General features: G+C 40.3%; 1 protein-coding gene across 1 annotated transcript; it reads right to left on the bottom strand.

Moving 5' to 3' along the window:
* Positions 1–7,409: 7,409 nt before the first annotated feature.
* Positions 7,410–25,938, bottom strand: RIOK2 (RIO kinase 2). The gene is made up of 10 exons (XM_055430606.2): positions 25,464–25,938; positions 22,864–23,002; positions 21,257–21,373; positions 19,066–19,241; positions 16,138–16,226; positions 13,941–14,132; positions 12,388–12,480; positions 11,117–11,641; positions 9,970–10,066; positions 7,410–7,696 (listed from the first exon to the last, which is right to left on the bottom strand). The coding sequence occupies exons 1-10, from the start codon at positions 25,527–25,529 to the stop codon at positions 7,532–7,534; spliced, it is 1,659 nt and encodes a 552-aa protein (XP_055286581.2). The 5' UTR covers positions 25,530–25,938; the 3' UTR covers positions 7,410–7,531.
* Positions 25,939–27,296: the final 1,358 nt, after the last annotated feature.

The raw sequence follows: 27,296 nt of genomic DNA, 5'->3' as shown, positions 1-27,296 counted from the left end.
TGATGTTGAAAGCACCTGGTGAAGATGAAAGAGCCTGAGAAACCCCTGTGCTGTGCACCCATGTTAGTACAGATTCTGAGGTTCACACATCAGATTTCACCATCTCTAGTCATACGCCAAAAGCACAATTAGCAAAACAGGGGAGATGACTACAGTTAAAACACAAAATGATGTTTTTAGAAATCCTGTTAAGAATACCACTTAGAAGTATGAGAAATGTCATCCAACTCAAAACTTATCAGTGTTCAAAGCTTATCACCCAGAGGTAAAGGGGTAAGGCCGGGTGCCACAGCACGTACTGAGCTCCCAGAGAGGACGGATAATAATACAGATGAGCAATCTTCTTGTTGTTAACCAGCTCACTACAGGTAAAACCGATAAGGAGGCAGGCCATCAATGAAAATAAACAGAATAAATGCAACAAAGAATCATCTTCAGTTAAAACAGGAAGTGTCTCCACTACCTTGCTTGCCTTGTCACTTCCTGCAGTGCTTGGCCCTGGAGGAGGAAGGTGGGGTAAGCGAAACAGGAGAGCTGGTCTGTAGACGAGGCTACAGCGCAGTTGGGGAATACTGTTCCTGAACGATGTTCGCACAAGGTATGCCAACTCCAGAGTCAGTTCAGTTCAGCTGCTCAGTCGTGTCTGACTCTTTGCGACCCCATGGACTGCAGCATGCTAGGCCTCCCTGTCCTCACCAACTCCCAGAGTTTACTCAAATTCATGTCCATCGTGTTGGGTGATGCCACCCAACCATCTCACCCTCTGTCGTCCCCTTCTCCTCCCACCTTCAACCTTTCCCAGCATCAGGGTCTTCTCCAGTGAGTCAGTTCTTTGCATCAGGTGGCCAAAGTATTGGAGTTTCAGCTTCAGCATCAGTCCTTGCAAGGAGTATTCAGGACTGATTTCCTTTAGGATGAACTGCCTGGATCTCCTTGCAGTAAGTGAGCCTGAGCCAATTTAGGACTATTCAAAACAAGAACAGTGGGGAAGGATTGCCAGCAGCTCCTTCCAGATTCCAATGGAGATGTGTAGGGGAACTGGAAGGTCTGCAGTGCCAGGTTGGCCAAAGCGGGTCAGAGCCCTGTGCAGTGTTGCTGGGGATATGGGGGAAGGGGAGAAGGGCAGGGCCAGGAAGAAACTGACTTTGTAGGGGTAATGACTAATGACTGCTCAGGGCCAGCTTTGTTTAGCCTCAACTAGGAAGAGGCCGGTAGGAAGAATGAATGGCTGGTTAGCGTCAACTTTGTTTACTCGGAGCCGTGAAGGAACAAGTAAAAGGAATGAAATGGCTGCTCAGTGTTAATTTGTTTACTCTCAACTGGGAAGAGACCAATGAAATGTTTGCATCAAGGAAGGTATTTATGAGAGGGGTCAGTTGGAGAGGCAACTTCAGATTACCAGACAAAAGAAGCTTAAAGACACAGGCCACATGAAAGGACTTTATCTCAGATTATTTGTTCATTGATATTTTTCTACATTCAGGATATTAAGTATTAATCTGGTAAACTACATGAATAACTAGAAAATTAATTCTCCCATTTACAGATTAAAGGAATGTATATTCTCTCATTTTTATAGAAAGTTATGAAAAATGCTTTCCTGAAGTAATTTCCCTCCCCACTGGACAGAACCACACTAGTGAACTGCCCTGTATCTTTGCTAGGGCAGTCAGAGTCAACTTTTAACCAAAAAGCACAATGAAAGGAAACCCCTCATTTACCTGCACCTTATCTTTCAATATATTTGAGGATCCTGAATGAGCCGATGCCATGCTGGTTATTTTGTGTAACCAAGTACTCAGCCCTATCCTGATTTGGTCTCTAAAGAGAAGTACAATTGATTCTTTAAGAAATACTTTAGAGGACAAAGATATCATTGGGGGAAGACTTTGTTAGTTCATGGGTTAACAGTTCCAGGATAAATTCAGAGTTTTTTTAAAAGGTGGAAAAATCTGGATGTTCAAATTTACAAGACTGGAGATGGTGATGCCAAAACCTGGGTCACGAGACATGTGTTCTATGGAAACTGAACTGACTACTGGCTCGCTGTACTTCCAGGATAATATGTACTTTGAAAGAAGAGTTACAATTTTCCTTTTAGCTTGTTAGAGTGGACTTTGCCAGTGGCCTTTGTGACAATGTTTTATCTTCCAGAAAACTTATCTGATTATTGGTTCCTCTCCCTCTCCCTGCATTTCCTCACAGGACCACCACCCCTGTTGCCTCTGCTTTCTGCTGTACAGGACAAAAATTTGGGTGTTGGGGAAAAAACTACATGAGCTATGGCTATAAAATGATCAGCTGGATCTTAAAAGAGTTACCTGAATTCCATTTGAGTCTCTGAGCCACTCTATAGAAATGAAGACGTGTGGGTCTTCTGTAACGGGCATGCTGGGGGGTGAGACACACCAGGTTACATGGGCTAACTAGCTACTTTCTTTCTTCTTAATGTAATGCCACATTTCTGGGTATGAACTACATGAAATGCTTAAAACTTTGCAACAGTGAGCAACTTAAAGTGAAAATCTAGACTATGAAAAGAATTATTTATTAGATTAAAACAAACCAAAGGAAATGTTTTTGGCTATGAACAAATGACAAACCTGAGATTAGTTGATGGCAATGTGAGGTTCAAGTAAGCCAGTAACTTCACAGCTCCATATATTTCAGATGAAGCTTCCGGTAAAGACTGGATCATTAGTATACTCTCAATACAATTCAGGCCACACTTATGGATATGCTTACATTAAGATAAAAGCCCATCCATTTCGCACTGTGAACTATAATTTCCATTTCACTTCCTATGCAGTCACTGCCAGAGCACTGCACTTAGCCTGCGTCCTGCTGACACAGAGGAAACATTATTTCTTTCCAAATTTGTTTAAAGAAGGAGGGATAGAAAGGGAAGCTATTTTTCCACAAATTGAAAACTGGAGAACGACCAAGTGAGAGGGAAATATATTCTCTCATCCTCTCAAGGTGCCACAGCAGACTTGAGCTCAAGGGAAAAGAACTACTCCTTCGGTATTATCCTGCTTCCCTTCCACCTCCTTCAATCAGAGAAATTCCACTCAGGGCTTCAGTCTACTGACATGGGTTTTCTTGGGCCTGTGAGAAGATGCAAAGGCTTGTTATGGAAAAATAAACAACAACAACAAAAAACCAACCACTCTCTAAAAATGGAGGAACTTTGTGAAAGACAGGACTCAAAGCCGGGTCTGGCTGGACGACTGTCTTTTCTCATATCTCCATGGCACCAGGAAGACAAATCACAGTCTGTGCAGCTTAATCACTTGTAGAATTGAAAAGCTCTAAACCACCCGAGTTGGAGAAGGCAATGGCAAGCCACTCCAGTACTCTTGCCTAGAAAATCGCATGGACAGGGGAGCCTGGTAGGCTGCAGTCCATGGGGTCGCTACTAGTTGGACATGATTGAGTAACTTCACTTTCACTTTTCACTTTCACACATTGGAGAAGGAAATGGCAACCCACTCCAGCGTTCTTGCCTGGAGAATCCCAGGGACGGCGGAGCCTGGTCGGCTGCCATCTATGGGGTCGCGCAGAGTCGGACACGACTGAAGCGACTTAGCAGCAGCAGCAAACCACCCGAGTACACGGCTTCTCCTACCATTTGCCTAGCTGTTAGCATGAATTTTATCTTTTCTCTCAGTTCCAACCTTATCCAGTCAATGTGACTCTGGGGAAGTAAGTTTTCTTATCTCTAAAATAAGAATAAGACAGTAAAGACTCTAAAACCCTTGCAGGTTAGGATTCTATTTCAGATTGTCTGAGTTGGAATACTTAGGCTGACAACAGGATTAACACTTTAGATTTTAGTTTTCCTTCAATCCACTGTCTAATTTTGACAAAGTTCCCTTAGTTCCACTCACTTCTCCTTTTTTTAAAATCAAATAATTGCACTGCTTAAAAATCTAAAATCCTTCATTTTCCTAATACATCAAGTTAAACTTAAAAAAAAACATATATATACAATGGCTAAACAAGGTGCCTACTGTATAGCACTATATTCAATATCCTGTGATTCAAAACCAGAATGGGAAAGAATATGAAAAAGAAAAAAAAATAACTGAGTCATTTTGCTGTATAGCAATGAACACAACATTGCAAATCAACTATACTTCAATAAATTAAAAAAAATTTTCAAAATCATCTTTAATTTGAACTTTTGGCACATAACACCTTTCTCCATGTACAGTGTAACAAGCTTACTACCTTAATTTCTGTCGTCTGAATTTTCTGCATGATTTCCTCTTAGCAAGCTTTCAGTCTACCTATTTAACCAAATCCCCCTTGCCCAAGATAGTTCACCAAAACACTGTGGCATTCCACTTCTCTTTTGTCTTTAGAAATTCCTTAGCACTAGATTCATGGTATCAGGCTCTTTAGTATAGTCTACTTTGAGACCTTCAGTCAACAAAAATTTCATTAAAAAAGCCTGTGTACCCCTTGCCCAGATGTCACTTTATACCACACCAAACACTTGGAAAACTGGACGTTTTCTTTTTCCTAATGTAGGACTCTTAGGTCAATACCTGTTCTACCAACAACGGCACAGTTACAGTAATCAGGGTTTTGTTTTTTTTTTTTGATTCATTTAAGTGGTTGTATTTTTTTCTAAAAGGAAGCACACAATACTTGACAAATGTCCTAAACAACATATTTATGAGGTATGCTCCTATTTATGAAATTAAACCGACGATGACTTGATTCCACATGTTATACAGTTACTTAATGTCATCATTATTTATAATATTAAAACTTAAGATCGTTAAATACAGGAATATTAGTCTTTTGAGTATTGCTTTCCACTCCTGGTTATTATGCAACTGTGCAGCTCGTGACTATTCTGGACCTTACCAATCCCCAGCCTTATACAGTTGAGAAAGATGGTTCCAGTACTTCATAAAGCACGTCAAGGTCAAACTGAGATGGCCCCATGCTCTCTTGGGAGTCGTTCTGAGGAGGGATGAAGAACAAAGGTGGTGAACCTTAGCCCACCCAGAGCACTCAATCTGCAACATGAAACAAACCTACAGCTCAGGGAAATGCTCCCTGAGAACCTGAACTCGACCCTCTATCCTGCGGAAGCAGCTGATAAAACCTGTGAGACAGCAGCGTTACCTGCGGAGTTTTTAAATTAGGCAACTATGTGTTTTGTCAGAAAATTTACTGAGCACTTAACTAAGAGAATGATTATCTTGAGCTACACTAATCTTACAGTTAGTACCTTTTAAAAGATCTTTATGATTCTGGAGAAAGCTCAGCCAGCCATCTGTGCACCAAAGAGCAGACCAATGGCTACCAATACCACAAACTTAGTACGAGTTACAAAATGTGTTATTTTATAGGAAAAGCTTATTTCAAGGGAACACCAAGTAGACAAGTCTGCAAGCAAAGCATCTGTGCGCCTTGATAAAATCAGCTGAAACACCATGAAAAAAGATTCCTTTGGACTCTTCCTTTTGGTAACTTTAAGTCATTTGAGTAATACATACTCTAAATACTCAGCTCTCCATATCCTTAGAGGCAGAAACTGCTGAGAGGGAGTCCACGTGTTTGCACTTTTATGAGGGACTTGAACAAGAGAGGATTTTGATATCCACAAGTGGCGGTGGAACCAATCCTCAGAGGATACTAAGGGATGGCTGTAATGTATCAAGTCCTGTGCTAAGCTCTTATAAGGTGTTGCTTCATTTTATCTTCAGAACAACCCTAACACAGGCACCATTGCTGCTGCTGCTAAGTCACTTCAGTCGTGTCCAACTCTGTGCGACCCCATAGACGGCAGCACACCAGGGTCCCCCGTCGCTGGGATTCTCCAGGCAAGAACACTGGAATGGGTTGCCATTTCCTCCTCCAGTGCATGAAAGTGAAGCCGCTCAGTCGTGTCCGACTTCTAGGGACCCCATGGATAGCAGCTTACCAGGCTCCTCCGTCCGTGGGATTTTCCAGGCAAGAGTACTGGAGTGGGCTGCCATTTAACTATGCTGCTGATAAGTCACTTCAGTTGTGTCCGACTCTGTGTGACCCCATAGACGGCAGCCCACCAGGCTCCCCCATCCCTGGGACTCTCCAGGCAAGAACACTGGAGTGGGTTGCCATTTCCTTCTCCAATGTGTGAAAGTGAAAAGTGAAAGTGAAGTTGCTCATTCATGTCTGACTCGTAGCGACCCCATGGACTGCAGCCTACCAGGCTCCTCTGTCCATGGGATTTTCCAGGCAAGAGTACTGGAGTGGCTTGCCATTGCCTTCTCTGCCATTTAACTACAGATTCAAGTAATTCCAGGTCATCCTGGCTGGCGACTGCGGGGTGACACTGCCATCTAGTGGCCATCTCCACTGCAGGTGACATATCTCTTCCTGGCCATGCTGATGCTGAAGGGACTGGATTATCACGTTATGTGTATCTAAAAACCTGTTTTCACCTCTCACTGGATAATAAAGTCTCTAAGGGAGAAACCATGCCTTATGTATTATTTTTTCCTGGGGGAAAAGACCCCTAAGGCAGTGAAAATCCATCTGTAACTTTACAGTCAGCCCTCCTACACCTGCAGATTCAGCCAACCTCAGACCAAACAGGACTGTAGTATTATTTACTGGAAAAAAAAAAAAATTCTGTGTATAAATGGACCCTCGCAGCTCAAACCCATGTTGTTCAAAGGTCAACTATATTTGTTAACTTTGATGTGAAATATGTCCTCGACTCACCCAGCTAAGGATATCAGAATCTTTCACTTCTCATCCTTTCTACTCCTCCCCACCCTTAAGTCTACTTCTGCTCAGGCTGCATAAAATCCGGAAACATAAAAACCATGGTGGGACTGTCTCAAGTTTCTGGTCCCATTATGATGTTACTCATTTAGGAAATGGAAAATAGACAGACATTGCTTGCTTATCCGTTAATACTAGAGACTAAAAAAAATAGCTGGCAGTGAATTCTTCCAGTGGCTAAACAAAACACAACCAAGTCATTAGCAAATTTCCTGAAAGATAAACAGCGTCATGATCATCATGCCAAAGCCCAGGTACACTGTAAAGTGCTGGGCTCTGTTCCAAGTGTTTTCTGTGCGTTCTCATACAGTCCTCAAAACAATACTACAAAGTCGTTATAAACCCAATTTTAACGGTACGAAAACAGGCGGAGGAGGAGAAAAAAAGAGGGAGAGAGAAATGAGACTCGCTTAAAAGTTCCCCCTGCTAAATGAAAAGCTGGGGTATGAAACCAAGCAACGTACTGGTAGAGAACAAAGAAACAACACACACAGTGATATTTAGATGTCGGAAAATTACTCAAATATTCCTAACAAAAATAACTCGGAAAACTGTGTTGCTTTAGCAGAGAATTATTCTTATCTAATTTTTAGAAAACATGTATTGAATGAGTCAAGTTTATCAATGAAAGAAAGTTTATTTACCTATTTATATATCCGCCTTGGTCCAAAAAATACTAAAGGTGGCTTAAAAAGGGATCTAGGTAACTTTTTGCAATATAGTCAAGGTCTTAAATATATTACTCTCCCCAAAAGCTAGCTGCTTCCAAACTTGATTTAATATTTTGCATGTTTTCTCGCCGCTGCTTGGTGAATATATTCGCTTCACCCTTCTGTAACCGTCGTCTCACAGCTGATTTTTGTTGTTTTGTCAACTGACGTTTCACCTTCTGTTTCACCAACTCCTGGAAAGATATTATGAATTAGTATCACTGAAAACTGATCATTTTGATAAGGAGTAAACGGTCAGTAAAAGAAAGATTTACATTGCTAATATTTTAAAATTTTCGTTAAAAGCTTGAGTTAAAAAAGTTCCAAACACTGACAGTATATACTATATTAACCAGCAATAAAACAAAACATTGAACTGCTACAAAATAGTAGGAATTAAATTCTTAACTGAAATACAGATTACAGCAAAAAGCAGGGTATAGCAGTATAGCAGTGAACAGTCACAATTTTTTGTGTAACGAATCACCACAGTGCCACCTAGTGTCACTGGGAAAAACCAAACAAATCCCCAAAACCCAAACCCAACAAGATGGAAAACAAAACCACCACCACCAACAAAAAAACCTGAAACAAAAAAATCTGCTTATTCCTTTGCTTTCTAAGTAAAAGTAGGCATGGTTCTACAGCAGAAAATAGTTTGAAAGCATTTAGTACTGGTCAAATACATGCAAGAACACCTTCATAACTTCAGGTATAGAAACGACTCGATGGCAGGAGTTACTCATGGAAAAGTCCTCATACAGTTTCTGGGAGAAATGTATGTTTTCACATGATGATCATAAATTCAAATTATTTCTTTATCACTTAAGACTCAGGCTGCCAATGCCAAATGACATGGAAGATGAGTATTTTGTTCATAGCAACCCTTTCTCCCCCCTCTGTAGTATTCAGCCTGTTACTTAATCATATGTAATCTTACATCATCCAACCTCTCTCCTAAAAAAAGAAGTTGAACACTGAAAGGATTGAAGCAAGGGGCTCTTCTTAACATGCCTCACCCTGTTAGGTACAAAGAAGCATTTATTAAAAATCTGTCATTAAAAAGTAAAGATTAATGGGTGTGAGAGGTAAAAAGGAACTAGGAAAACTAGTCTTCCTAATGCACTGCTTCTTGGACTGTCTGTATATTAGTGTAAAAATCTGGATGAGTCGAGTTAAATGCAGACTTTGGATTATTTCACATAGTTTAGGCAGACAGGCTTTAACAGGATATCCCTCTTTATTTTAGTCTGATGATTCTCAATGGGAAGTAGAAGAAGAGAAAGGGAAACAAGAATCAGAACACAAGTCCCTACAGAGGCTGATACGCTACGAGATGCAGTCTCAGGAAAGGCAGTTTCAGAACCACCTGGTTGGTACTGCGGAAGTTTCATGACTGGAAGCATTAGTACTGGCTGAGAGTTTAACGTGGGAGTGACTTTTCTCTGTCTCAGGAAACTAGGCAATGGTCACGGGTCCTCACCCCAGGAGACCAGAAACCTGAATCAGATCAGCGTGGTAAGTTTGGTGTCTTAACTTATCACCAAGACAACAGAGCAACACCTTCAGACTTCTGAAGGTCAGTTATTTCCAAATCACAACTTTGATACTTAAAATTTTCAATCAGGTGTAGAACAGGATAAAAAGACATATCTAGTAATAAAAAGTCCTCTCCAAACCCACCAAAATAACTACTCAAGTCCATATTGTCCCATAAAGTAAGCTCGGGATGAAAAAATAGATAAAACTAGGAAAGAAAGCACTCAACAGATGAGACTGGGGAAAATTGTAGACTGTGTACCACGTTTAAACCAGAGTTCAGACAGAGGCCTCCAGGATAGCTCCAAGAAAAGAAAAAATGAATTTGTTTTCTAAATATTCTGCTTGAACTTCCCCTTGGGTCTTTAATTCAGCGAGACCATAAGATAATCATATCAAGCAGCTAAAGAAAATAAGGAGATAATTAATTACTATGCATGCATGTCCTAATTTAGAACAATTTAAAACTCCTACCAATTTAACTTTTATGTTAAAAACAAGTGGGAAAAAAAATCCACATTAGTATATTTAAAAAAGAAAGATGAAATAGGAAATAAAATACAGATGACCCTTGAACAACAGGCTGTGTTAGGGGCATGGACCCACTTTACAGTCAAAAATCTGAATATAACTTGAAGAGTCAGCCGCCTGCATCAGAGGCGCCTCTGCAACTGCAGATTCAGCCAATTGCAGACCGTGTGGTTCTATGCGTGCTCAGCTGCTTCAGTTGTGTCCAGCTCTTTGTGACCCTATGCACTGTAGCCCGCCAGGCTCCTCTGTCCATGGGGATTCTCCAGGCAAGAATACCAGAGTGGGTTGCCATTTACGTCTCCTGCACTGATAGGCAGGTTCTTTACCACTAGCACCACCTGGGAAGCCCACAAGAGTGACCCAGTAAACATCCTGGAAATGTTGAATGAATAGTTACCGGAGGAATCGTTGAACAGCTTAAAACACTGCCCACAGAAGTAACACTCAGGGTTCTTGTTCTATGTTGATTAGTAGCTTCCATATTTTTTTCATCTCTAAAAATAAAATAAAAATTTACCTAGTTAATTCTTAATAGTTAATTATGTTTGATTAATTTATAGAATATTACTATCAATATTCTGAAATAAAGCCATTTCATTAAACTACCCCAAATCTAAAAGTTAAATTTTAGATCTTTTGCTATCTAAGCCGAGGCTGATTCACAAATACGTGATATTTGTCTAAAAAAAAATCTTACAAGAAAAATAATGTAATGGTAATTTTAATTGTACATTAACAAATAAGTACAGAAGTTTCAAAGAATGAGAGAAAATTCATTTTAAGTATGTATTTTAAGAGCATACTTACTACATTTTTATTAGACTATACATTAATCAAACATACGTTAGATGAATAATTATTAAAAAATACAAACAATTCCATCTAAAACCTCATCAATTTATTATTTGAAATTGTTTGAATTTTAAGGCAGAACTGCTTAAAACTGAATACATGTGGCAGCATCAAGTCAACGGTAGATAGAGTTATTTGAATTTTAACAATAAAAGTGATATTTGCTTTTAGTCTGTGCATGAAAGTGAAAGTGAAAGTCGCTCAGCTGTGTCCGACTCTTTGTGACCCCATGGACTAGAGTCCATGGGATTCTCCAGGCCAGAATACTGGAGTGGGTAGCCTTTCCCTTCTCCGGGGGATCGTCCCAACCCAGGGATAAAACCCAGGTCTCCCACATTGTGGGCAGATTCTTCACTGGCTGAGCCACCAGGGAAGCCCAAGAACACTGGAGTGGGTAGCCTATCCCTTCTCCAGCGGATCTTCCAGATTCAGGAATCAAACTGGGGTCTCTTGCATTGCACGCGGATTCTTTACCAGCTGAGCTACCAGGGAAGCTCCGAAGGAATGTTGCGCCCGAACAGGGACTTGAACCCTGCACCCTCAGATTAAAAGGATGCTCTACTGACTGAGCTATCTGCACATACTGATGCAGAATACAGCTGTCATGCCATTTGAAAAAAGCGCTCATTTACCAGAATCAAAGTATAGTCTCCAGATTAAAGTAAAAAAAAAAAATCAACAAAAATCTATACCTGAAAGGCCTGAATTCTTTGTTCAACGATGACAAGGCAATCAGATGAGGGCACTCATCTTCATCCTCCTCAGGGACCACAAGGATTCCACCTTGACCTGTCTCACCATCTTGCCTGGTGTCATGTTCACGTCTGCTGTTCTCCCCAGAAAATTCAGCTACAGAACTGTTTTCAACAACCTGCCCTTCTATTTCTTCTAAAGCTTGACTGAATTCAGCCATTTTGAAACTGTGTGCATCAGCACTGTCCTCTGACAAACTATCTTCCTTTATTTGCTCAAGGTTTTCAAATGATCCGCAATAGCAGTCAACTGATCCACCTACAGAGTTTTGTCCACTTTCATTTTCTGATCTACAATCCTTGGCTCTTTCTGACATCTCTTCATCAGAAAATGAGAACTCAGATCTCTCCTCTGTTTCAATATTTTTATCATCTGGACCTGCTGGATGAAGTAGTTCATCGTCTGCTTGCATTTCCTTTGTGTAGCCGCTGGCAGAAACCTCTACATCAAGAGAGTCCTCCCTCCTAGGAAAAAAAGAGTGTTATGCGTTTAGAGAGAGAGAAAAAAAAAATCCACCTGACATGGGCAAGTATATTTAGTATTCTGATGAATCATGACTCTCAAATGAATTTAACAGTTTAGATTTTAAAGGTTTTTCTCTGATAAAAAGTAATACTTAAATCACTCAAGTACACAAATATAAAAGACATATGTTAGTTGTCATTTAAGAATAAAAGGACTGCGAAGAGCAACAGATATTAAAGCTACAGAAATTTCAGTGCATACTGGCTTAATAAATTAACTTTCAGAGGGGGCTAACAATTTAAAGTTAGGTCAATCATCCCCAAACAGAAAACAGCATCTTAATTAAACATATAAAATGAGAAAATTTGGCTGTGAGAATTATGTTCCATGAATCAATTAAAGATAGTTTCTGTAGTGAATAAAGGAAACGCACAAATTCTGATAAACACTTGACTTTATTCCTTAAAAATGTGTTCTTCACAGAGCATCCGCTATTGAATAAGAGTTCTTGAATTTATAAGAAACTAAGTATGTTCCTCCTCCAAATTCAGTAAGGTTAATGGACCGCAGGCAGGCATAGTTTTTAAGTTTCATTTGTATATTACCAGCAGTGATTCTGAACAACAATTATAATGTACCAAAGGTCACTATTCAAAAAATTTTTAGATGAAAGCATTAACTTCTAAGTAAATAAATCAGGTATTTTAACAGAATTCTATCATTTTATGCAATACAATGTACAAACCTTATATCACTAAAGGTTGGGAAAAGCTCACTTTCATAGCTGAAACGTTTCATGAAGAAATCTCTAATGCATTTCACGTCTCTGTCAAAATACCTGCAACAGCAAGAATCATTTTTTTATACAGACTTTGTTGCTCATCTTTTTCCTTATTAGCCAATGACAACATCCCTGCTATTTGTTATGACACTCTTATCCTTACATGAAAGAGAAAAGGATGTTACTCAAAAGAAATCAGATGCCAGTATCTGAAAAACTAAAAGCAGAGGAACTAACCAGGACTATAAGCTGTCAAGGGCATGCAGTTCCTATGGTTAGAATAGACTCAAGGTTTTCCCATACCTTGACGGATACATACACATATGAAACAAGGAAAAGAAGATATGGCCCTGCAGTTTGGGGGCCAATTTCTACTTTTCAGTCTGTCTAGTTACAGTTTCCATCAGCTATGTTCACTAGAACCTCTAGTCAACTGGGAAAGTTGAAGACCAAAACAGACTAGTGACTCGTAAGAAAAGTTTGGGGACTAATGAATGGTTATATTATCTTTATTACCCATTAGCTAATATGCAGTAAACATCTTTAAGAGATTAATAATGCTATGGCTTATAAATAGCAATCTGAAGTCACGTTAATCTGGGAGTAGAAGGCCCTCTGAATATCAGGGTGCTTTTTAGGTAACCATAAAGTAGCAGGAACAGGTTAAATTCCCTAGAAGGTGTCCAGAAAGGGAGAATTAAGAGACAGGATGACATGGAATTGAGAGAACAGGAGAGAAAAGTACTCAGCCTTAATTTGATTATGCTCAATTGCATCATGGAATACAAACACATGAAGGAAAATGTTCTGTCATATTTCACAATTGGGCTTGTTTAGATGGTCAAGTAACATGAGAAATAAGATTACCACAGTATATAAATTGATTCTGCCCTGGGTCAGGATGAGGTTTTACGTGAATTCCTTTCTCTTAACAAAATAAAAGCTAAAAACAACAGGAGGTGGTATCATTATCTGTCTGGTAACTGAGGTTCAGTATAAAACCACAACTTTCATTAAGGCCATAAAAAATTATTAAATTATGCTGAGTGAAATCCTCTTGGAGGCAACTATGCAACAGAGAGAAAAGCAGAAAAAGGCAGAAAGGATGGTGTCCAGGGTCCCCCCTTCTGTGTTCCTACTTCGGAGCAGGCTTTTGTTTTAAAAGTTTGAATATATAGTTCCATCGCTAAGAAAGCTTGACTTTTGCAAGTTTGTCAACTTATAAGAGTAATTAAAATTCTTTCGATGATTTATAAAAGTAAAGTTTCTTTAGACTTCTAATAAACAATATTATTTTAATGAATAAATTTTAAAAACTGGGATCAATGTGCATTTTCTCCCCCCTTTAAAATACTTAGGAGTAAGAAAAGTTCTTAGGTGGAAAGATCCTAGCACTTTGATATCCTTATCAGTCACTTCAAATCAGTTATTAACCCAAATGGCAGTATGACAAGGCTGAAAACCAGAATAAATTAAACAATGTCTGCAGCACACATGAACAGAGCCACGTCCAGTACCATTCAGCATTGGGATGAGAAGTTGAAACCATCTGTGGAAAATCGATCATGATAATGTGGTCATCTTTATCCAAAATGAGATTGAATTCATTGAAATCTCCATGAATCAGTCCATGATTTGCAAGTTTAACAATTAGTTCCATAGCTTCATCATACACTGATGCAGGATCTTCAACATGGTGTATTTGACATCTGAAAGAATGGAAATGGTTCATTTGTCCTCATTCATAATTTTAATGAAAGCAAGCATGGCTTTATTTACATATAAATATTTCCATTTCAAGCCTCTCTAGCCTCTCTTCATTCCTATCTGCATATAGACAGGATATAATACCTCTTATTAAAAAAAAAGCTACAACCCACTCAAATCTGCATCTTTCCACTATTATACATATTCTTTGTTCTGCATTCTTTACAACCAAACTCCTCTAGTTGTGCTTTCTCCAATTTTCCCTCCCATTCTAATGAACCCATTTCAAACAGGCTTTCATTCATCCTGCTCCAGTAAAATAGCTCTTGTCAAAACTACCAATGACTTCCAAATGACTTGCCATATCCAATAGTCAATTCTTGATCGTCATCATAATCTGGTCTATTAGCTAATCCCTTCCTGATCCCTGAAGCAGATCCTTTCACTTGACCCTTGGCCTACTAACTCTTAAGGCTGTCGTCTTTCTGCACTGATTATTCCTTCTTAGTCTTTTTAGCTAGCTTTTCGCTTTTCCCTGACTTATAAATTTTGGAGCTCCTCAAGGTCTAATCCTGAAACCTGTTGTCTTAACCATTCTTGATCTCATTCACAGACTTCAATCTAGACTTCCCCCGAGCTTCTAGGCATCTCTCTCTAACTTACCATGTCCCCAAGTGACCTCTGATTCTGCCCTACTCTCTTAACCCTCAACTCTCTTCCTGCAGCCTTTCCCATTTCTATAAGTGTCAACTTTATCCCTCATTAAGTAATTCATGATTCAGGTCCCAGATCTTTACTTGCCACTTCCTTCTTATCAATATCCAATCTCAAACAAATCATGTAGGCCCTGACTGTAAAACACATCCAGAATCTGACAATGTTCCCTCACCTTCACATCTACCATCCTGATCTAGACTACCATCATCTCTTTCGAGGATTATAATAATCTCCTAAATTTTCTTCCTAATCCTGTCCTAGTTTTCCTTTAGTCTATTTTCAATACAGCAGCCAGAGTGATCCCCTTACAGCATTAGTCAGATCATGCCTCTTCTCAATTCAAAAATCCCCCAATGGTAGGGAGTCCCCTGGCAGTCAGTGGTTAGTACTGTCGCTGCCACCAAAATAATCCTCCCATTGTTTCCTGTCTCAAACAAAACCGTCCCTGTAACGTTGTCTCAGTGGCAGTCACGCGAGCAAACAGAAGTGTATCAATCAACCTTAAAGTTACTCAGTGTTGGGCTTCCCTGGTAGATGGTAAAGAATCCACCTGCAATCCGAGAGATCCAGGTTCGATCCCTGTCAGGCAGATGCCCTGGAGCAGGGAATAGCAACCCACTCCAGAATTCTTGCCTGGAGAATCCCATGGACAGAGAAGCCTGGCAGGCTACAGACCACAGCGCTGCAAAGAGGGCAACAGGACTGAGCAACTAACACTTCCACTTTCTTTCATATTTAAATATACCCTCTCTACTGAAACAGTCTGCTGCCTCCCGGGTCTCATCACTCACAACTTTTTCCTGACTCGCTCAGCCCCAGCCACGGTGGCCTCCGCACTCTTCCCTGAGTGAAGGTATGCTCCCATTTCAGGACTTTTGCTCTTTTCTCTGCCTAGAATGTTCTTTGATCACCCCAACTTTCCACATCTATCTCAGTATTTCTTGTCCCACTTACCCTACTTCATTTTAATCCACAGCATTCACCACTATCTGATGTATCATATAATTCCTTGTTCAGCTATTTATTACAAGTTTCCTTCCATCACAACACAAGCTCTCTGAGGACAGGGACTTTTAGTTTATTGGGGTGCCTTGAACAGTGCTTGGCACACACTAGATTGTTAACAAAAATCCACATTGTCAGAATGAAACTGAATTTTCAATTTGCCTTTAAGTCTACTGCTTTATGTTAATTTCTAACCTTCCCAAAGTCATACTCCATTCAATGAAAAAAACTTATTTTAAAAACTATTTATCAGAACTCATGGTTTTAAGAATAATAAATACTTACAGAGGATAGCCATTTATGAGTTCCATGACCACTGCATGGCGATTATAATCAATTGGCTTTGGAACTGGAAATTTCCTTTCATACAATGCCTAAAATAGATCAAAACAGGTAAAAAGTAATGAAGAGGTCATTAATTTTTAGGGAACAATAAAGTTAAGGGTATGTGTCCAAAACCAGGGGGAAATAAAAGAATCATAACCTTCACAAAATTAGTTAACACATGATTATCTATGGCTTAATCACAGCACAGGATGAGCTATACATAAAAATAAAACTGGAAATCAGTTTTATAATTCACTTTTTTACCAAACATTCATTTATTGAAGATTTACCAAATATACATTGTGCTAGGGTTACAAAAATGAGTGTGAAAATGTCTCTGCCTTCAAGAAGTTTAGTCTCTTAGGATATGTATATCCTCTTCTATTTTGTAAGTTTCTGTCATTTACTGGAATGTGCTTAAAAAATTCAAATGGAAATAAATTGTGATTTAGGAAATACTGTCTTTTGGTATATCAGGAAATGAAATATTTCGGTATGTTGGACATTTTAGTTTATAGAGCACTGACTTTTTTCTTCAGACCACAACACCAATCTATTATGTGACAGTCACTGTGGTCACAAATACCGGTAGTCTGAGTCAAAGGTTACTGCCCACCATCCATAGATTCATTTTTTCCCCTGTGCTTAACTTTTCCTATCCTACTGCTTTCAAAGTTGTGCTGTTATTACTTCCTTCAAAGTATCTTGGTTTTCTGCATTCTGCCATTTAGAATGCTGCCATTTCTAGCAGGGCTTTGTCACTGTTACCCCAACCACATCAACAATGGTTCTAGCTCTGCACACCACACCTTTCTTCAGTGTACCAGGACCAACTAAGACGCTTGTGTCAATGCTCCATTTTAAAAAAACCTACAATGCTGTATATATTGATCCCAGTCTGAATAATTTCCCCTAGTTTTCAAAACTCTTTAATCCACTTATCCAGTCCTAGTTCTCTTCAATACTCTGTCCAATAAACACTCTAGAGTGCGATCGTAACAACCACCTCAGTGACCGTTACCCGTACACACAAGGCTCACGCTCATATTCACGTCTGTCATTCTGGCTTCTTTGGAAAAGTGTACTGTCTTGTCTTTTCCTTATAGACAAGCCATATGCAACTGCCATTCAAGAAACCTCCTTCTACTCTACAGAAGTTTGGCATTTAAACTGCTTTTTACTTTGTGTTTTAATTGAAGGGTAATTGCTTTACAGAATCTTGTTTTCTGTCACACATCAAGAATCAGCCATAGGTACACCCCTGTCCCCTCCTTCCCTCCCATCTCCCTCCCCATCCCGCCCTTCTAGATTGTTACAGAGCCCCAGTTTGAGTTCCTTGAGACATACAGCAAACTCCCAACTGGCGACCTCTTTACACATGGTAATGTAAGTTTCCAAATGACTCCCTCCAGGCATGGTGCCCTCCCCTTCCTCCCCTTTCCCACATCCGTAAGTCTGTTCTCTACGTCAGTTTCTCCACTGCTGCCCTGCAAAGAGATTCATCAGTACCATCTTTCTAGAGTCCATATATATGCATTAGTATGACATTTATATTTCTCTTTCTGACTTACTTCACTCTACAATAGGCTCCAGGTGTGTGTTCATGTTACCTTCCTAATTTTAAGACAGACTGTTACTCCTTTGGTATTCACTGTTCACTTCCACCCTCCTACTCCTACGCTGCAAAATACTCAACAGAGAGGCAGGCACATAGCTGACACTCAGTGCATCAGGCTGTCTACACTTTCCTACCTTCCTTAGACAAGAACTGAACTACTTCCCACTCCACAATGACTGTCTGCTTGGTTGTGTAATTTTTATTTTTAAATCCAAATGGTTTTGGATCTGAGCCTTGGCGGCTCACGAGTATATAACAACTTTAACTAATGTCACAGTGGTTTAGCCCTGTGCCATAACCCCTAAGTTAAAGCTCAGTCTTATTTTTACTTAGGGAAAGAGAGAATAAACTTACGAAAAATATTTATGTACAACCAGACTCTATTCCTGTATCTTCCTATAAACACACCAAGAAAACATTTAATACAGTTTGAGGGAAATGTGTAACAATTCCTACCAAACTGCTTACTCACATTACTGATGAGTATGGTTTGTGTCACAGGACACAAACCATTGGTATAAGACAAAAAACACAGTATGATATTAGTAGCACTTATTTATACCCCCTTGAGGATTCTTCCTTCATGATTACTAAAAATTTAAGTACATGAAACTCCCAAGAAACAGGTTATACAACTCTTAATAATCCAAAATTTTAAAAAAGTTATAACAAATAAATCCTACTGGAGAGAATAATAAAAATGCAGTTACTTTTAAAATTTACTAGTGAAGACAATTAACTTGGTTATTTTTAAAGATATTTAATAAATCTATATGAACTTATTTTGAAAGGTAAAAGGTTAAAAACTAAGATTTTTTTTTACCATTTCTAATATACTTACAAATTCATAAATTAACATTTCTTCCATTGTGGGGGAAAAAATAATAGTCAACTATCTGAGACACTAAGGTTTCTAAAGAAGGTAACTATCTGGTGTTTTTAATTAGAGATACACATACACATATACACTGAACAGATATACATTCACACACACATTTACATCATTAATTATTTTAGGCTACTCTACCTGTTAATAGTGCTGCATAAAAGTTGCCTTTATGCATTTATAACACCTAAAAACACCTTTGCATAGAAGGAAACCACCAGAAAAACAAATAGCAGAAATAGTCAAAAGAGTTAAAAGTGACTGTCTGTAAGGACTGCAACAGGGAGTAGGGAGATATGGAGGCAACAGTCTGATGGATGTCACTACAACCTTTTAACTACACATATTGTTTGCTTACTAATTTAAAATTAATTAAAAGTACCTTCATATAAGCAAATTCTTTCATGGCAGACAGACGAGATAAATAAAGCCAAGACATGTTATGCCTGTGTTTATGGTAATCACGCTTGTTTTTCAGATTTCGAAAGGAGGTTCTTCCCAGTCTGTGAAGCTTTAATGCAAACTGCTGCCCTTCTTCATTTGCAACAATGTAAATATCTAAAATCAAAATTTTAAAAGGATCATTATTATATTTTTATTCCAGTAAGTTTAATCAATTCTAATTTTCTAACTTCGGTTTTAGTTGTACCAAATTTTATCTTTCTCAATAACTCAAAATACTTATTCGGCAAAACTATTTTAGTTACAATTCAAAGTGATGACATGTATTGATATCTACTACAAAGAAAACAGGGGTGCAAAGGTGTCAAAAGTTACTGCTTCCAAAGGTGTTTAATGCTCAGTTCAATTTAGTGGGAATACATCTAATTGTGCTTTAGTGTCTTACACGTATATGAAGGGACTAATAACATCTTCCTTTACAACATGGGACTTCCCCAGTGGTCCGGTGGTTAAGACTACACTTAGAGTGGCTAGGAGCTAGTCCTACAAGCTGTGAGACGAGGCCAGAAAAAAAAAATTAAAAAACAAACAAAAAAACCCCTTTCTTTTTAGCAATGTGAAGTTCAATTCTTAAACTGTTTCAATGAATAAATACTGAGTGTCAGAATATAATCCTAAAATAATCAGAATGGAGCAGATCTTCCCATAAACAGTCTCTCTCTCATGCTGGTGAGATTATAAATTGACACAAATTGGAGGAAATTTGGTAATACCAAAATTCTTAATGTAGCTCTAATAATTTAATTTCTAAGAATATAACACTTGACAACTATGAGGAAGACATCTATGCTGATATGAAATGTCATGGATGCACCAACTGGAAAAAAATCAAGGTTTAGAACTGTTAAGGACTCCTTGCTCTCACCTATGATTATAAAAGATACATACATTCTCAGAACATTATACACTTGTATTCACACAGAGTATTTCTAGGACGTACACGACGTTAAATAAACAGTAATAGCTTTGGGAAGTGATAACACGAGATGGAGACCTGGGTTAGGAGTTTAGATTCACTTTCCACTGTACTCTCTTCTGTACCTCACCATTTCGCAAGTAATGAAGTTCTTAAAAAAAAAAAAAAAAGCCATTTTTTTGACTGAAAAAATTGGACATAAAAAACATTAAGAGGAAGTGTATCTCAAAAAAAGTGTTTCATTACAGTACCGCATTTTATACATGTCTACATACCCTCTCATATTTAGGAATCGAATATTAACTTGATAGTGTGTGTGCTCAGTCACCTCTGACTCTTTGTAACACCATGGACTGCAGCCCACCAGGCTCCTCTTTCCACGGAATTATCCAGGTAATACTGGAGTGGGTTGCCATTTCCTATTAGAGGGGATCTTCCCTGCCCAGGAATTGAACCTCAATCTCTTGCATTGGCAGGCAGATTCTTTACTGCTGAGCCACCAGGGAAGTTCGCACCACCTGGGAAGCCTTATTAAATATAAATAAGGATAATAATATACTAGCTATCCAAATCATATGAAGTAACCACAACAACCTCCTTTGAAATAGGTTTTCTAATAGTTCTTTTGCTTCTAATTTTTTTGCTCTCTCAGTTTAAATTATGTAACTATATAGGATAAACTATGTAAGACAAAAAGCAGTGTATAAGAGAGCATGTCATAAAGAAAATCATCCCCTGTTCTTTATTTTTATCACACGTTAAAAAACCAATACATAAGTATTTCTTTAATGCTATTTCAGAATTTTTTTCTGTGTTCTACACATACTTAACTTTGCCTTGTTGATCATACTTCTGTTATGAAAAAATGTGGTTTTTAGAACCTCCTTGTAGTATTTTTAAAAATTATTACAAATGTCCAGTTTTTCAGATATTAAAGTAAGAACAAATAAAGTTTTTGCCAAAGATTTCAGTTAGTATAGGAAAACTAATTCTTGGTGTAACTGAACTTTCAGTGATAGACTTAGGAAAAAACAATTTACCATACTAAGGGTAACTTCAAAATCCATATTGCTTCCAAACAACGTTTCAATTTACTGTTTAGTTAGAAAAATAGAAAATTAAAAAGATGAATCCTTTTCAAAGGGAAATATAAGCCAAAGCAAATAATGCACTCAATAGTACTATCAGGACTTACCAGATTCTTTGCCAACACCCATCTGGTTTCCAACAGACTCAACCACCTGTCTAGAAGACAATGTTTTCAAAGCTAGGTAATCATAGCCTCCGTTTGTCAACCGATAGCCCTGGACAGCTAGACAAAATCAAATGAGAAAGATCATATTTTAGTTATACTGTACCATCAAGTCACACCATGTCAAGAGCAGAATTTAAACCTGGGAAGTCTTAGCTGGGAAAGACTGGCTACCTAGTCTTATGAGTTTTGGCATTTCTTATAATTTTTATTTCTTCTCTAGAGCAGTGGAGAAGGCAATGGCAACCTACTCCAGAACTCTTGCCTGGAATATCCCATGGACGGAGGAGCCTGGTAGGCTGTAGTCCATGGTATTGCTAAGAGTCAGACATGACTGAGCGACTTCACTTTCACGCACTGGAGAAGGAAATGGCAACCCACTCCAGTGTTCTTGCCTGGAGAATCCCAGGGACGGGGGAGCCTGGTAGGCTGCCGTCTGTGGGGTCGCACAGAGTCAGACACAACTGAAGTGACTTAGCAACAGCAGCAGCAGAGCAGTGTTACTCAAATGGTAATCTACAGACTGACACCCGTCTATAAATGCTTGTTACTAGCCTGTGACAAGTTATACAAACTGAAATTAAAAGGTTAAAATTTTTTTGTATCAATTTGTCTCAGTTGGGTCTACCTTTTTGCAACCCCTTGGACTATACAGTCCATGGGATTCTCCAGGTCAGAATACTGGAGTGGGTAGCCTTTCCCTTCTCTACGGGATCTTCCCAACTCAGGGATCAAACCCAGGTCTCCCACATTGCAAGCAGATTCTGTACCAGCTGAGCCAACAGTGAAGCCCAAGAATACTGGAGTGGGTAGCCTATCCCTTCTCTAGCAGATCTTCCTGACCCAGTAATTGAACCAGGGTCTCCCACATTGCAGGCGAATTCGTTACCAGCTGAGCCACCAGGGAAGCCCAAGAATACTGGAGTGGGTAGCCTATCCCTTCTCCAGTGGATCGTCCCGACCCATGAATTGAACCGGGGTCTCCTGTATTGTAGACAGATTCTTTACCTAAACTGAGCTACCATGGAAGCCCTATACAAACTGAAATTAAGTGTTTAACTTAAAATATTTTTATATCAATATTACAAAATTATTTTGTCTTTAATTCTAACAAGAAGAAAAATGAGCCTGTATTTTGTCAATTTTTTATTTCATCTTTCTAGTATTTATATTATTTTATAAAGGTATGGACCCTTTATAAAGGTGGAAAAGAGAACTCATCTCTCGCCACAATGGTTTGAGGCAATGCTCTAGAGTCCTTTGGCAGACTGTACTTTCCCAAGACAGTAGCAATAGTATCTCTATCCTGCTTGCTCTCTGCACCTGGAACTTCCTAATCCCTTATCAGGAAGTGGAAGTTATTTCTCTAACTTCTCTGATCTGGGTGGGCCTGGTGATTGCTCTGAGAAGTAGAATATGGTAAAAGTGTGCTGTGTCAGTTCTAGGTCTAGTGCTTTCTTAGCCTGACAACTTCTATCTGCCTTTTGGAATACCTGCTCTGGGGGAAGCCAATTACATGGAAAATCACAAATGGTGCCTCAAATACTTACTTTTGGTTCGCTCCCAAGCTATGAGTTTATGTTTTACTAGTTCTCTTAAGACTTTATTACAACCACCATGTTTAAGGCTGGCTATTGAAGCAACCAAACTGCAGGGAACAATTTCATGGTTCTTCATGCCCATTTCAACCTGAAATTGAAGAAATCAAAATGTAATCATAATCAACATAGAGCTGCTGTCTATCAAAACCTTGTTACAAACTTAACTTTTTCAAATTTCTCTGACCATGCAGTTCCAGAACCAACTGTGAGACACAATTATAACCTTTCCTAGTCATATTTTATATTGATGAAAGTAGGAAACTCATGAAGATGTCTAGTCAAGGAAATACATGAAAAGGATTGTTTTAAGAACATTAATTTAGCAAGAATATGCAAAGCAGTTTAGGGAAGGCAAAAACTGGAGGTGGTATGCTGCTGCTAAGTCACTTCAGTCGTGTCCGACTCTGTGTGACCCCATAGACGGAAGCCCACCAGGCTCCCCTGTCCCTGGGATTCTCCAGGCAAGAACACTGGAGTGGGTTGCCATTTCCTTCTCCAATGCAGGAAAGTGAAAAGTGAAAGTGAAGTTGCTCAGTCGTGTCTGACTAGTTGCGACCCCATGGACTGTAGCCCACCAGGCTCCTCTGTCCATGGGATTTTCTAGGCAAGAGTACTGGAGTGGCTTTGCCATTGCCTTAAGCAATGTCTATTTAACCAAAAGGTAACGGCTCCTAAATAAACGTGTTTTATTCTGCAAATGCCTAATCTATATGGTGATCTTTGTGCTATAAGACTAAGACCATACAATCAGTTTTGGTCACTTTCCTGCTTAAAACATTCAGGGGCTCCCCTACTTAGTTTATTACAAATTCTTTACCAAGCCTATATGCCTCTATATCTATAGCATATCATCTGGCTCTCATCTTTTCCAGTTACATCTCCAACTCTTCAGTTTCTTACTTACTATGCTCCAGCCACCCTGGCCTTTCTATTCTTCAAAAATTGTTCCTGGCACTTAACTACTGCAGTTTCTTCTCCCTTCAATTCTCTGCAAGGACTTTACTCCCGCCCGCTCCTTTCTATTCAGCTATTATGCCCGCCCCCCCACCCCCATTCTTTCTTTTACTTGCTGCTACTGCTAAGGCACTTCAGTCGTGTCCGACTCTGCCCGACCCCATAGACGGCAGCCGACCAGGCTCCGCCGTCCCTGGGATTCTCCAGGCAAGAACACTGGAGTGGGTTGCCATTTCCTTCTCCAATGTGTGAAAGTGAAAACTGAAAGTGAAGTCGCTCAGTCCTGTCCGACTAGTAGCAACCCCATGAACTGCAGCGCACCAGGCTCCTCTGTCCATGCGATTTTCTAGGTAAGAGTACTGGAGTGGCTTGCCATTGCCTTCTCCCTTCTTTTACTTAGCAAATATTTATTCAGTACCTACCAAGTGCCAGAAACTTTTTAAAACCAGACAGGATTCTTGCACTCAGGCGGTCTTGTCTGACTGAACAGTTTAAAAAACAGTATTCAGCTCCCTTGCCCCCATCATGCTGAGTTCCTATTCTATTATCCTCTTATCATCTTCATAGCACTTCTTACCTGATATCCCTCTTATTTATTCCTTTACTGAATGACTTGTCTCCTTCCTCTTATCTGTCCTGTACCCTCTGCAATTCCCTAAAACGTTACTAACAATCCGTTAAGTATGTGTTGATTGAATGAAACTGAAGAATGCTATGTGACTGAGTTTGTGAGTAGGAAATGCAGTTCAGTTCAATCGCTCAGTCGTGTCCGACTCTTTGTGACCCCATGCACTGCAGCACGCCAGGCCTCCCTGTCCATCACCCACTCCTGGAGTTTACTCAAATTCATGTCCATTGAGTCTGTGATGCCATCCAACCATCTCAACCTCTCTCCTCCCCTTCTTTTCCTGCCTTCAATCTTTCCCAGCATCAGGGTCTTTTCAAATGAGTCAGTTCTTCACACCAGGTGGCCAAAGTACTGGAGCATCAGTCCTTCCAGTGAACACCCAGGACTGATCTCCTTTAGGACGGACCGGTTGGATCTCCTTGCAGTCGGGACTCTCAAGAGTCTTCTCCAACACCACAGTTTAAAAGCATCCATTCTTCAGTGCTCAGCTTTCTTTATAGTCCAACTCTCACATCCATACATGACTACTGGAAAAACCACAGCCTTGACTAGTCGGACCTTTATTGAAAAAGTAATGTGTCTGCTTTTTAATATGCTGTCTCGCTTGGTCTAACTTTTCTTCAGCTACCAATTAATCCTCTTCAAGAGTCTTAATCCCTTCTCTGTCGGAAAAAGCAGCCCTGGGTCAGAGAAACTTCCCAGGCCACAGAGCCTGGAATGTGATTCTCAGAAGGGGAGCAGAAAGGAAGGTCAAGAGGGGGCCTTTGCTTCAAGTGGGGGAAAATAAAAGCTTGTGGAGAAAGGCTTTTGAAAAGCCCGACTCGCCGATCTTCTTTTCCTCAGTCCCAACTTCGGCTGCGTTCTGGGGGGCCTAGGGCCCTGCTCAGCTCCCAGCAAACCTGGAGCAGGAGGAAGGGCACGCGCGGCGGGAACGGACACAGAAGGGGAAAAACGGGGCACTTCTTACCGCTGTCAGGACCCTGAAGTCGTCCCGGCTCAGGTAACGCAACTTGGCCACGTTCACCTTCCCCATGGCGGGCCGGATTCAGGCGCCCGGGCGGACCAGCGGCGCAGCTTCCGCGGCTCCCACGCCTCTCCCGGCGGCCCGGCGGCCCGCGCACGCGCGGTTTACCCCACAGGTCCTGGTCGCTAAACAGACGTCCGTGCTCACTGACTTGGGGCAATGAAACATCTTCTGAGTCTGACGAAGCTCACAGTGTGGAACAAAGCAAAGTACTTTTCGCAAAGTGATTTTGTAATGTCGCTGAATTGGCTGACTCTTTAATGTTCTCGAGATCGTACGACTTTTTTTTTCATATCTGTCAGGACCGTCTGTCGAAAGGCAGAGTGGTAATTTAATGAGAAGACCAAGTTTTATGTCCAAACAGCAACTCCTTCTTTAGATTAAGTGAGCTGCGTCAAGAGAGGGACAAAAAGAACTTGAGCCGGACTCAGGAAGACCAAGGCTGTTCGGAAGAGTAATCGCAGGGGCGGGTCCGTGTCGACCTGCGCACGCTCAGGGCGGGCCGCCGCGGGGGAAGGGAACTCGGGCGTCCCCCGGCGTGCTCGGTCGAAGTTGCGCCCTGAGACTCCGCAGTGCGCCTGCGCCGCCTGGGGGTGGGGCCTGGAGTGACGTGGGAGGGCGGGCTTGCAGTCGGCGTCTCTCCAACGCTTTTCCAGAGAGAGGGCGCACGTGGACGGTTCCCAGTGGAGCTGTCGAGGTTCCCGTTGCTATCGAGGGCCTCATTTAAAGGCTTTCGGAGAACACGAGCCCAGGGACTTCTCCTTAGGAAAGCAAAAACGTAACCTGAGCTGGACCGTTAACAGCTTGCACCCCGACGAAAAGGGTGCCAACTCTGTTTTTTACAAGAAGGATGACAAAACTTGTACGATAATGGTTGCATTTTTGTCTCATCTCAAGAACTTATAGTTTAAGCCTTTCACTTCAGTTCAGTTGCTCAGTCGTGTGTATGGACTGAAGCACGCCAGGCTTCCCTGTCCATCACCAACTTCCAGAGCCTATTCAAACTCATGTCCATGGAGTTGGTGATGCCATCCAACCCTCTCATCCTCTGTCGTCCCCTTCTACTCTCACCTTCAATCTTGCCCAGCATTAGCATCTTTTCCAGTGAGTCAGTTCTTCGCATCAGGTGGCCAAAATATTGGGAGTTTCAGCTCCACCATCAGTCACTCCAATGAATATTCAGGATTGATTTCCTTTATTATTGACTGGTTTGATCCCCTTGCAGTCCAAGGGACTCTCAAGAGTCTTCTCCAACACCACAGTTCAAAAGCATCAATTCTTCAGTGCTCAGCTTTCTTTATGGTCCAACTCTCACATCCATACGTGACTACTGGAAAAACCGTAGCTTTGACTCGACGGACCTTTTTTGGCAAAGTAATGTCTCTGCTTTTTAATATGCTGTCTAGGTTGGTCATAGCTTTTCTTCCAAGTCACAAGTGTCTTTTAATTTCATGGCTGCAGTCACCATCTGCAGTGATTTTTGGAGCCCAAGAAAATGAAGTCTGTCACTGTTTCCATTGTTTCCCCATCTATTTGCCATGAAGTGATGGAACCGGGTGCCACTATCTCAGTTTTATGAATGTTGAGCTTTAAGCCAACTTTTTCACTCTCCTCTTTCACTTTCATCAAGAGACTTTTGAGTTCCTCTTCACTTTCTGCCATAAGGGTGGTGTCATCTGTGTATCTGAGATTATTGATATTTCTCCCAGCAGTCTTGATTCCAGTTTGTGCTTCATCCAGTCTGGCATTTCACATGATGTACTCTGAATATAAGTT

This window comes from Moschus berezovskii, chromosome 8 (assembly GCF_049115385.1).
Source record: "Moschus berezovskii isolate FMDL1 chromosome 8, NW_MosBer_1.0, whole genome shotgun sequence".
NCBI classification, from domain to species: domain Eukaryota; kingdom Metazoa; phylum Chordata; class Mammalia; order Artiodactyla; family Moschidae; genus Moschus; species Moschus berezovskii.
Note: the sequence above shows the minus strand (reverse complement) of the source record. Positions and strands in the feature narration are given on the sequence as shown.

Excerpts from the sequence above, each read along its gene's own strand:
- RIOK2 (XM_055430606.2), bottom strand. The coding sequence starts at position 25,529 with ATGGGGAAGGTGAACGTGGCCAAGTTGCGTTACCTGAGCCGGGACGAC. Across the intron at positions 21,374-22,863 it reads AGCTTGGGAGCGAACCAAAA|CTGTCCAGGGCTATCGGTTG; the intron begins GTAAGTATTTGA and ends GATTTTGTCTAG. Across the intron at positions 11,642-12,387 it reads CCAACCTTTAGTGATATAAG|GAGGGAGGACTCTCTTGATG; the intron begins GTTTGTACATTG and ends TTTTTTTCCTAG.